The sequence below is a fragment of the Sus scrofa genome, chromosome 13 (assembly GCF_054392235.1).
Source record: "Sus scrofa isolate SSC_HxYL_T2T_F1_AM1 chromosome 13, Sscrofa_HxYL_maternal_Yorkshire_Landrace_v2.0, whole genome shotgun sequence".
In the NCBI taxonomy this organism is placed as follows: domain Eukaryota; kingdom Metazoa; phylum Chordata; class Mammalia; order Artiodactyla; family Suidae; genus Sus; species Sus scrofa.
In genome coordinates, this window is record NC_139395.1 from 65,473,727 (window position 1) to 65,486,401 (window position 12,675).

Sequence of the window (12,675 nt, forward strand, 5' to 3'; positions counted from 1 at the left end):
CTCCCCCCCACCCCCACCCCCGACTGGCAAAAGCCTTACAGGCAATATACATGAAGAGCCTGTGCTGGGTATTCTGAGAGGTAGAACACACACAGTCCTCAACATTCAGTAGCTATAGCTAATAGATATTATGTGGAAAGGACAGAAGGCCTCAGCTTGTAGATCTTGGACCAACCCTTTCTCAAAACAGTCTTTTGACATCTTATTATTGGCAAATCTTCCTCCTTCTGGCCTGTTTTTAATCACCATAATTAGAACACAGCAGGCATGTGGCTTGAAGAGGCTGAGTATCTACACGGCTTCCCATTCCAGCCTTTGTTTCATTCCAGTTTGCCAATATGACCTTCATTACTGCCTGGCTACTGGTAACTTTCTGGAGCAAGGTCCATGCAAACAGCTGAAGCATGAGCCTCCTTTTATATGTCAGCAGTCACAGTTCTTTAAATTATGTATTCCTTCATTTGGGCCAAGTGAACCAAGACAAGGACTTTAGAACATCCTCCTGCTAATGAAACCCTTAAGTTGTCTGGACATGGAAACAGAGATACAGAAACAAAATTCATTGTCAGGTCTAACAGAAGAAGTAAGGAGGAGTTAAACAATGGTACAGAGTGGACACCTGCTAAAATAATCAAGAAAGAGAAAGTAAAAGAGTGATGACACCAGATGGTCTGTTTATGGCCCTTTTCAAACTGAAGGACACATCTTGGAAATAGCAAAACTCTGCAAAGTGAAAAAAGGAAGTGGCTTCTGACCCTTGTCTAGACTCTGAAATGAACAAGCAAAACTGATTATTATCGGTGTCAGACGGTATTTACCAATTTCTATGAAACTGTGAATGTTAAGCAAAGCCTGTGAGTCATGAGCAACTGAGAGAAATTAACAGCAATATTTACTGTGCAGATTCTGATTCACCAATATTTTGGAAGAAAGCCCAGTTGCTTTTAGTAGATGTATTCAGAGTCTGTGAGAATCTCAATTTTATCAAGCCACATTCACTAAGAAATTACTAGTGAGTCGATTTAAGTTATATGTTACATGCAAGATTCAGAAAAACCAATTTTAAGAAATGTTATTCTTAAAGTAAAATTCAAGGGAAAAATAAATTACCAAAAAAAAAAAAAAAATCACAGAAATAACATCTACCTGAAGAAAACATGAAAGGCAATAATTTGATTTTATAAAATAGATAAACTAGGGGCTAGTTATTTGTCTTGGCCGAAATTAATCATGCTCTGAGCAATCCTCCTTGTAATGGAAACAACCCAATTGTCTATCAAGAGAGAAGTGGTTAAAGACATGGAAACAATCTCAATGTCCATCGCAGATGATTGGATTAAGAAGATGTAGTATATATACACAATGGAATACTAATCAGCCACAAAAAGAACAAAATAATGCAATTTGCAACAACATGGATGTACCTAGAGATTCTCATACTAAGTGAAGTAAGTCTGAAAGAGAAAGACAAATAACATATGATATCACTTACATCTGGAATCTAAAGTGTGGCACAATTGAACCTACCTACAGCACAAAAACAGACTCACAGACATGGAGAACAGACTTGTGGTTGCCAAGGGGGAGGGGGAAAGGGTGGGGTTGACTGGGATCTTGGGGTTAGTAGATGCAAACTATTATTATTATTATTGAGGTTAGTAGGTGCAAACTAGGATGGACAAGCAAACAGGTCCTACTGCATAGCACAGGGAACTATATCCAATTTCTTGTGATAGAACATGATGGAAGATAATATGAGAGAAAAATATGTTATATATTTATATATATGTGACTGGGTCACTCTGCTGTGTAGCAGAAATTGACACAACATTGTAAATCAACTATAATTTAGTTAAAAATTTTTAAAAAGAGAAGTGGTTAAAAATTATGTATTTCTAAATCATGGAATACTAGACAGCTTTAAAAAGGAAAGAGAGATCTGTCTCATAAGTGACTTGGAAAAATATGACATTATATGGAACAGTATACATAGTAAGATTTCTTTCTCTTTGGAAAAGCTTACTATATACAGTGACAAAGCCTAAATGAACAAGGATCATTCCCTGGACAGTGATTATCACAGGAGTGGGGTGGGGACTGAAGGACTTCCTGTCTCAATTGACATGTTTCCATAGCATTTGCTTTTTTTAGGGGGTAGGTTCTTTTACAATGAATATTTAAAACTTTTGGTAAAAAATTAAAGATATAACTGGAAATAAAAATGATTTTGAAAAATATTTGAGGGAGTTCCCATTGCAGCACAGCATAAATTAACCCAACTAGTATCCATGAGGAAGCGGTTTGTTTTGTTTTGTTTTGTTTTGTCTTTTTGACTTTTTTAGGGCCACTACGTGGCATATGGAGGTTCCCAGGCTAGGGGTCTAATTGGAGCTGTAGCCACAGGCCTACGCCAGAGCCACAGCAACTCGGGATCCAAGTTGCATCTGCAACCTACACCACAGCTCATGGCAACTGGGGATCCTTAACCCACTGAGCAAAGCCAGGGATTGAACCTGCAACCTCATGGTTCCTAGTCGGATTCGTTAACCACTGAGCCACGACGGGAACTCCAAGGAGGCAGTTTTGATGCCTGGCCTCACTCAGTGGGTTGGGGATTCGGCATTGCTGTGAGCTGTGGTGTAGGCTACAGACATGCCTTGGATCTGGCATTGCTATGGCCCATAACTTCAGCTCTGATTCTACCCCCAGCCTGGGAACTTCCATATGCTGCATGTGCAGCACTAAAAAAAAGCAAAGGAAAAAATTGCTATGTCCCTCATTTCTGACATTATTAGAAATTTGATCTTAGAAACAAATTTTCAAATACAACCAATATTACTCATATTCTTCCTGGAAGTTAAGTATTCCTTACTTCAAGTGATCTGGGTCACTGTGCTAAAATTACAGAGTCCAGGATGGGCATTCAAAAGGGGCTGTGGTTTGCCCTGGATGACACTGTTTCACGTTTTCTGTGCCAGTTTTACGACCATAAAATGCAGAGAAAAGGGTAGCTTTACTTATTCTCTAAACTCAGAGGAAGGTTGTAAGTGCTGGTTGAAGCTTAAAGGACACTTAGAAGATCAAGAGCGGGTGGGGAGGGAGTGGGATGGACTGGGAGTTTGGGGTTGGTAGATGCAAACTATTTCATTTAGAATGGATAAGCAATGGGGTTCTACTGTAGAGCACAGGGAACTATATCCAATCTCCTGGGAAAGACCATGATGGAAAATAATACAACAAAAGAATACATATATATGTATGACTGGGTTACTCTGCTATAGAGCAGAAATTGCCACAACACTGTAAGTCAACTACACTTATTTATTTATTTATTTATTTATTTATCGCTTTTTAGGGCCACACCCTTGGCATATGGAAGTTCCCAAACTAGGGGTCGAATCAGAGCTACAGCTGCCAGCCTACACCACAGTCATAGCAACGTAGGAGCTGAGCCACATTTGTGACCTACACCACAGTTCAGGGCAACGCCGAATACCTGACCCACTGAGCAAGGCCAGGGATTGAGCCTGAGTCCTCATGGATATTAGTCAGATTAATTTCTGCTGCATCGCCACAGGAGCTCCCATACTTTAATAATAATAAATAAAAAAAAGAAGATCAACAACATGTGGTACTGTGACCAAGGCCTGACTTTATGAAAGATGGGGCTGTTTTTCTAGTACCCATTAAAGCCAGAGACATACAGGAGTGACAGGAGCTATTTAAGTGATGTCGGGGTGTGATAGGGCAGGCAGCCTGACCACAGTCTGTCATTATAGACCATTGTTTCACTGCTGTGACTCCCAGGGATGGCAACAGAGTGCAGCAAGGGTGGCAAAACCAACCAAGAGGCGTTAAGCTTTTATGTCATTACAGTACTGAGTAGGCCAGGGCAGCTAGATGGTTATCTACAGGGACTCATCAATTCTTATAGAGGCAAAAATATATTGTACATTTCTGCTTGGCCCAGAGGAACAACCTCATAATCAAACTGCAGAGAATGTAACTTAGTAGCTCTGGAAAATCCAAACCTGATAGTGTGACCCTTTAATCAACAGCAAATAACTTACTTTCCTTGACAAAAAGTAGAAATGTTGAATGTAGAAAATTGTGAAACAAAGATAAGCAAAAACAGCAGCAGTGGCAGAAAGATTACTTATAACCAAACCATTGCGAGGTAACCAGCACCCAAAATTTTGGCTTACGTCTTTATAATCCACCCATTTGTCTATCCAACCAATGTAAATACGTATATGTATGCATATGTATGTATGTATATATTTTATATATACATATAAAATTTATTAAACACATGGCATCATCATGTTCATACTAACTTAAAATAGAAAACAAATTGTATGTGCTTCTAAACTATGTTATAATCAATATCCTTGTAGTTAAATCTTTGTGCATAATTTTATTTCCTTAGGATAAATAATCAGATGCGGAACTGCTGTGTGCATGGTGCATGAATAAGTGATAAAAAAATATTTTACAGAGTTTCCTTGTGGTGCATTGGGTTAGGGATCTGGTGTTGCCACTACTGTGGCTTGGATTGCTGCTATGGCACAGGTTTGATCCCTAGCCCGGGAACTTCCACATATTGCAAATGCAGCCCCCCCTCCCAAAAAGTATTTTACATTTAACTTGAGTCTTCTCTAAACCTATAACTAATCAGAAGTTCTTTACCCAAGATTGTTTGGTGCTCTTTAAAGTGATGTTTTCAGATCTAGAACAGTTCAATGTTCTCATAAGTGTCTGAAATGACTCATACTTACTTTTCGAGGTTTCACTTTATCTTGTAAATCATACTGGCCAATTCCTTTATAGCTGATTCCAAGCCACCAAGGTAGCCCTTGTTTATCCTGGAAGATGGGAAAGCATGAGAACCAAGACCTAATTGCTAAGTCTTCTAGAGAAGCAGTAATATCTACCAATTTCATTTTTTAACATGTATCAACAAGTCAAAATAATTTTGTCTCGGTAAACAATACTATTTAAAATCCTAACTTCTTATTAAAATGCTTTCTTAGAGTTTTTTTCAAAAAGATCTATAAGAAAACAAACAATACTATTAATACCATCAAAAAGAAAGAAACATTACTGTTTTGATTAAACTGTTTAAGTTGGAGAGAAGAAATAAAATGTAAGCAATTCAACCAGGAATTAATCCGGAGTACAAAACCGGTTATCCATTTAAAAAAGAAGAAGAAGAAAGAAAAAAGGAAAAAAGCTCTTTGTTCTTTTGATTAGTAACTAGCTTTAAAGGTCAGGGACGTTTCCAAGGAATCACAAAGATGAGGAAAGTGGTTCCAAATCCTAATGTTTATAATATACTTAACAATGTACATGAGAATACAACAAAACTCTTTTGGAGAACTTTATGATTCAAAGACAGGATCTTGGATAATGACTTTGAAGTACACATGGGGAGGGGAGGGTTTTTTTTTTTCATAAATTCATCTTTTAGGTCTTGCCAAAGAAAGGGATATAGTGACATAGGGGAAGAAAAATGGATTTAAACATGTACCCACGTGCAAACAAACTAAGAACTAGGAGGAATTGAAGTGGAATCAGTACATTTTCTTAGTACAAGGTGTCCTCATTATGCAGGTATTTATTATCCAATTCTCTACCATTTTGAGCTGCAAACATTGTCAGAATTTGGATTTCCCATTGTAGGTCAGTGGTTAATGAATCCAACTAGGAACCACGAGGTTGTAAGCCCAATTGTTGGCCTCGCTCAGTGGGTTGAGGATCCAGCGTTGTTGTGAGCTGTGGTGTAGGTTGCAGATGAGGCTTGGATCCCGTGTTGCTGTGGCTCTGGTGTAGGCCGGCGGCTACAGCTCTGATTAGACCCCTAGCCTGGGAACCTCCGCATGCCCTGGGTTCGGCCCTAGAAAAGATAAAAAGACAAAAGAAAACAAAACAAAACATTGTTGGAACTTGAAAAAGTCACTCAAGATCAATCAAGTATAAAATTCTTCTTCTTCTTTTTTTTTTTTTTTCATCTTTTTGCCTTTTTTCTTGGGCCACTCCCACAGCATATGGAGGTTCCCAGGCTAGGGGGTCTAATCAGAGCTGTAGCCGCCAGCCTACACCAGGGCCACAGCAACGCAGGATCCGAGCCGCATCTGCGACCTACACCACAGCTCACAGCAACTCGGGATCCTTAACCCATTGAGCAAGGCCAGGGTTTGAACCTGGAACCTCATGGTTCCTAGTCTGATTCGCTAACCACTTAGCCACAATGGGAACTCCTATTCTTCTTTCAAATAAGACTGCCTTCTTAAAAAATTGCTTTATCCTTTACTATGTCAAAATATTTCTTAGTCAATCTCTCCCTATGTATAAACATCTGAAAATACTACACAAATATAAAACATATCAACTGAAAATTAGTATTGCAAGGAGTTCCCTGGTGGCCTAGCAGTTAAGGACCTGGCATTGTCACTGCTGTGGCAAGGATCACTGTTATGGCACGGGTTCAATGTCTGGCCTGGGAACTTCTGCATGCCATGGGCATGGCCAAAAAAAAAAAAAAAAAAAAAAAAATTGGTATTGCAAGTCCTATAAAAACTTGAGGATCTTATGGAGTTGCTGAAATGATATTGAAGACTGCATGATTCTCATACAAAGGCACTGTCAAATGAATATCTAGCAGCAATAGAGAGATACACAATTGGAAAAAAGAAAAATCAGCAAAAGTAGCTAAAAGAATAGTTGTGCCAAAAAAGAATGACCTGAATATCTTAGGGCTAATAACCACAGCAGTAGTTTGCAAAAATTATATGCTTTATAATTTGCTAAAAATGACAAGACATAATCTTTATTTTTTTTTTAAAGAAAATCAATCCTATTCTAAATGCTGAAATTTCTAGAGATAGTGTGCATGTATATGCACAACGATACAGGTGATTCTACAAAGTTGGTGTCGTTCACTAACTCTCATAACATAGGCATGATGAAAGCTTCATCACATAAAAGTATTTACCTTTACTGGAGTTCCCTTTGTGGATCAGTGGGTTACGAACCCGACTAGTATCCATGAAGATATGGGTTCGATCCTTGGCGTTGTTCAGTGTGTTAAGGATCTTGTATTGCTGTGAGTTGTGGTGTAGGTCACAGATGTGGCCTGGATCTTACATTGCTGTGGCTGTGGCCAGCAGCTGCAGCTTCAATTCGACCCCTAGCCTGGGAACTTCCACATGCCGTGGGTGTGGCCCTAAAAAGCAAAAAAAAAAAAAAAAAAAAAAAAGTATTTACCTTTACTGCATAATAATGGACTCCATAAGTTGGTAGAGCTTCTACTATTTTCATATACCTATGGAAAATGAATAAATGTTACAACCTCTTATTAATTTAATTAGAGGGTTCTATTGGGAAAAGAGATCTAAAGAAACACAATTTGTATCTACTTTCCTCATTACAACCATGTCTTTGACTGAAGTGGAAATTGAATAAACCACTCTAGGGAGTAATATATTATACCTTATCCAAATGTTAGGAGGTTGCTAACAAAAATTCAATTTCAGAAAGCTACAGGAAATGTTATTTTCTGTATATTAAAATTTCTATGGCTTAGAAACATACTGTACTGCACCATAAACCCAAATTGCAAGTATTTTTCAAACTAGCAGCTAATGATGCAAGCAAGGAGAATCAAATTTTGGGTCACGCTTATAATAAGTAAAAAATAAAGCTATTTCATATATTGATTATGGTAAACTTTTAGAAATTCACACAACTATAAGTCAAACCTCTTAGAAACATATGCATTAAAAGGTTGAATTTTACTATAGATAAACCTGAGTTTTAAAAATAAGCACCTCCCCCCAAAATTAAAGTGTTGATGCTACTTCTTGTTTTTAATTCAACAAGTATTTATTGTATACGTAAAAAAAAAAAAAAACCCTTTTATTTATTTATTTATTTACTTATTTTCTTTTTAGGGCTACACCTGTAGCATATGGTAGTTCCCAGCCTAGGGATCGAACTGGAGCTACAGTAGCTACTGGAGCTACACCACAGCCACAGCAACTAGAGATTCGAGCTGCATTTGTGACCCACACCACAGCTCAGGGCAATGCCAGATCCTTAACCTACCCAGCAAGGGCAGGGATTGAACCCACATATTCATGGATATTAGTTGGGCTTGTTACCCCTGAGCCACAACGGGAATTCCTATTGTATACTTTTAAGACTTTTTTTTTCTGGCTGCACCCATGGCATGTGGAATTTCCCAGGCCAGGGATCGAACCTGTCCACAGCAGTGATCTGAGCCGCTGCAGTGACAACATCAGGTCCTTAACTGCAGGCCACCAAAGAATGACAAAACTAAATTGTGTTAAGATTTCCTCTCTGCTCACAAAAAATTGAGGTTCTTGTATGCTATGAGCGGACTCCATAATAACACTTCAAAGGACAATTGCTCTGGACTTTGTAATCAATAATTTGATAATTTTTTAAAGTAAAAGGTCTACATGTTAAGTGAATATAAAGAGTTAGGTAAACGTGCCAAGGTCAGGAAGCAGTTACTCTGCACAACCAGGATTCTCATAAAGCAAGTTGGCTCTGGCTCTACAGCCCAGAGCCTCAACTGTTGAATTAGTATCTTATTTGGAACCACAACGACAACAATCAAAAGTAAGAGGATGCTGCATTTAAGCAAGGATGCTTCATAATATGCTTATTAACCTAACTTAAAATCCTTCAGGGAAGCTGTTATTTTTCCCTACCCTTTTGTTTCCCCCAGTTCAGAAAACAGGCACAAATAAAGGATTAAACTTCAGTACTGCCAACTTCTGATTTCTGCCTTGACAATCACAGAAAGTGCGAGATGATAAAGAGGAGATTAGTGCAACGGGAGAGATGTGGGGGGAATCTATACAGTGACAGGTGAATAGTGATCGCCAAGTTCTTATTTCACTTTTTTTTTTTGTCTTTTGTCCTTTTAGGGCTGCACCACACATATGGAGGTTCCCAGGCTGAGGGTTTAATTGGAGCTGTTATTTCACTTCTCAGATGCTCTAAGCAATATTCAGCAGAATTTTGTTTTTTTTTTTTAAACTCCTATGGCCATAAAAGTTATTCTACAATTACGATGGCAATAACACTCCAATTGTTTTTATAATTTAAAAATTATAAAGTTATAAATTTGGTTTTTATCATTTAAAAACTTCATTGTAGCTTGTGAATTGTTCTTAATAAAAGGATGGTAACTCTAGAATTCTAAAATGCAGAAATATTGGAGTTCCCGTCGTGGGTCAGTGGTTAATGAATCCGACTAGGAACCATGAGGTTGCGGGTTCGATCCCTGCCCTTGCTCAGTGGGTTAAGGATCCGGCATTGCCATGAGCTGTGGTGTAGGTCGCAGACGCGGCTCGGATCCTGCGTTGCTGTGGCTCTGGTGTAGGCTGATGGCTACAGCTCCAATTCGACCCCTAGCCTGGGAACCTCCATATGCCGAGGGAGTGGCCCAAGAAATGGCTAAAAATAAATAAATAAATAAATAAATAAATAAAATGCAGAAAATGTCATTATGGCCTGTAGTTGGTAGTACAAAGAAACAGATTGTTCACTGCAGTCCCCACCATTCCCTATTGACCTACACTCAGTCTATATTTCTCATTTTCTTACCTGCCTGAATTGGTGACACCAATGTATGGAATGACCCAAGGCATTTTATAATTCATGGTAAGATACTCCTAACCAGGTGAGGGCTTTATGCACACAAACTATACAACAGAAATCATCTCAGATGACTTCTTCAAAGAGAAGACATTACATCTATATTTAAGAAAAAAAGATACTTACTGAACCACTGCTTGACCGCGAGTCAGACCTTTGATTTTCAAATAATGTTCAATCACCCTGTCTTCACTGTAAAATAAGGAAATAAAAAGTATAGCAATGCATGACTACATGAGGAACAGATAATGTCAACATTCTCAGGAGGCTACTTGAAAAACTTGAGAAAGATGGTCTAGACCAACTTGTTTGGGAGATGGAAGCTGGCTGACTTTTGTTTTTGTAGGACATGGATTCCTGAACCTCAGACAACTGACTACCTCATCTTGATTTTATATAATTTTATTTATTTATTTATTTATTTATCCTTTTAGGGCCTCACCCACGGCATACGGAAGTTTCCAGGCTAGGGGTCCAATCAGAGCTGCAGCCACCAGCCTACACCATAGCCACAGCAACGCAGGATCCAAGCTGCATCTGTGACCTATACCACAGCTCATGGCAATGCTGGATGCGTAATCCACTGATTGAGGCCAGGGATTGAACCTCCATCCTCTTGGATGCTAGTAAGGTTCGTTAACCCCTGAGCCATGATGGGAACTCTGATTTTATATAATTTTATATAATATGTAAATCTTAAAATGTAAGTTCCTAGAAAAGGAAAGATATTATCAATTCATCAAATGAGAAACTAATATTCTTTCCCATCACTGAATGGAATATAATAAATACAAAATAAATTTTTAAAATGCAAGTTAGAGGGTCTTTCTGGGGAAAGTAAAAAGGTTTTTAGAGAGAATAGCAAGTGTTAGGTATTACAGACATTTTCCTTAAATTGTTCAGAAAGATCTAGAAAGAATTCAAACCGTTTCTGAATGTATGTTCAATGTAAAATACTCTGCTGTCACTACTTGTGGACACACTACTTTGGAGAAAACCCTTCATTACTGTCTTAGGATAAAACTATTTGACTAGAAAGGAGAGAAATAGGCTGAAGTCTGGTCACCTCTAACATCATTCAGGTATTTACCCTTCTTCTTTTTTTTTTTTTTTTTTTTTTTTTTTGGTCTTTTTGCCTTTTCTAGGGCTGCTCCCACAGCACATGGAGGTTCCCAGGCTAGGGGTCCAATCGGAGCTGCAGCCACCAGCCTATGCTGGAGCCACAGCAACTCGGGATCTGAGCCGGGTCTGCAACCTACACCACAGCTCACAGCAACGCCAGATCCTCAATCCGCTGAGCAAGGCCAGGGATCAAACCCGCAACCTCATGGTTCCCAGTCAGATCTGTTAACCACTGAGCTATGACGGGAACTCCTACCCTCCTTTCATACTGGTAGCTTGTCAGTCATATCTCAAGTTTAACTGAGAAGAATAAATATTTTTATCTCTATCTAACCAATAATCAATAGTAATTGGCCTTTGCTTTCTATCCTTAAGAAACTATCACTTAACAATGATTCATTTAGAAGGTTCCAGACTCAGGATGCAACAAAGTCTCAGTACTCACTCACTCTGTTTATTTGGGAAATCTTCCAATGTTCAAAGTAAAGCTATTCATGTTGAATATTTATTTTGTAACCAGGTTTTTATTGGAAAGGAAAACCATCTTCAGGATTCACAGCCTCAAACCGAGGAAAATAGATTTAAAATGTATTTAAAGAATGTAAGTAATTCAAGGGGAAAAACGTACTTTCCTAAAAAAAACACTGCCATGGGACAAGGGTACTACGGATTCATTAAAATACAGACAAGTAAAACAACTCAAAATATACAATAATTTCAGGCTGTGGTAGACACCTCTGAGCATTTAGGTTGTTTCTGTTTGTTAGAAACGCCTCTGTCCAAGGAAACTCATGTTTTATATGCTTTGCTCCCTACTAGATTAAGGCTGCATTACACAGTGACTGCACATACACTGAGCCTGATTCACATAAAAGCACACTCTACAAACTTTTCTTGCACTTGAATGAGAAGGCACATGACCATTCTTCACAAATGATTATAGTCTTGGGACGATAATCTGCAGAGAGCTTTGTCACAACCATGAAATTGAATTATCAAGGTTTTTTATGACTAGTCTGACATACATGTTGGGCAATCTGATATTTTTATTCACTTATATACGGGAACACTCAGTTCCCGTAGAGGCTATGGTAATGGGGTCACTGGCCTTCTTAGCCTGGCTTACCAGTAGGCAAGGGATGGGTGCTCCTGCAGGGTTTTGGTTGGAAAGGCGGGTAGTGTCTTCAAATCTTTCCTGGCATTTTCATCACTAAAAAGAAACATAAGACAGTCGCTGTTACCTAAAAGATTACTCAAGCTGGTCACTAGATGAAATCTGGAAAGTAACAACAGCACTTAGGGCTGTCAAATGTCACTGTCAACAAAATGCCATGAACTTTAACTAAAGACAGCCCCCCAAACAACCAAGTTATCCGATGAGATTTTTAAAGTTTTTAAAAAGACCAAAAAATGAAATAAAATAATACTAAATTGCCATAACCCCATTTTCCTTAAACTCAGGCTGTTTTCATTGCCTATTTCCTATTTGTATCTATTTTACTACATAATTATACTACACATTAATTACTAGAATCGTGCACATTTCATATTCTTTTTTTTTTTTTTTTTTTTTTTTTTTGGTCTTTTTAGGGCTGCACCCATGGCATATGGAAGTTCCCTGGTTAGGGGTTGAATTTGAGCTGGAGCTGTCAGCCTATGCCACAGCCACAGCAATGCCAGATCCAAGCTGTGTCTGACCTACACCACAGCTCACGGCAATGCCAAATCCTTAACCTACTGAGCAAGATCAGGGATAGAACCTATGTCCTCATGGATACTAGTGAGCCACAATGGGAGCTCCCTCATATTCTATTTTTACATAGCATTATTCAAATTTCATTATACACTTTTTCCATGCTCCTA

The 12,675-nt window shown here is 38.5% G+C and overlaps 1 protein-coding gene across 26 annotated transcripts in view; it reads right to left on the reverse strand.

The window, feature by feature from the left end:
• Positions 1-12,675, reverse strand: part of FRMD4B (FERM domain containing 4B) — a 376,886-nt gene that overhangs the window by 35,829 nt on the left and 328,382 nt on the right. For all 26 annotated transcript variants that reach the window (XM_084988974.1, XM_084988966.1, XM_084988964.1 and 23 more), the window contains 4 exons: positions 11,939-12,022; positions 9,817-9,882; positions 7,267-7,324; positions 4,779-4,865 (listed from right to left, as the gene is read on the reverse strand). In XM_084988974.1, the coding sequence (XP_084845100.1) occupies positions 4,779-4,865; positions 7,267-7,324; positions 9,817-9,882; positions 11,939-12,022 (295 nt within the window). The remainder of the gene's footprint in view (positions 1-4,778; positions 4,866-7,266; positions 7,325-9,816; positions 9,883-11,938; positions 12,023-12,675) is intronic.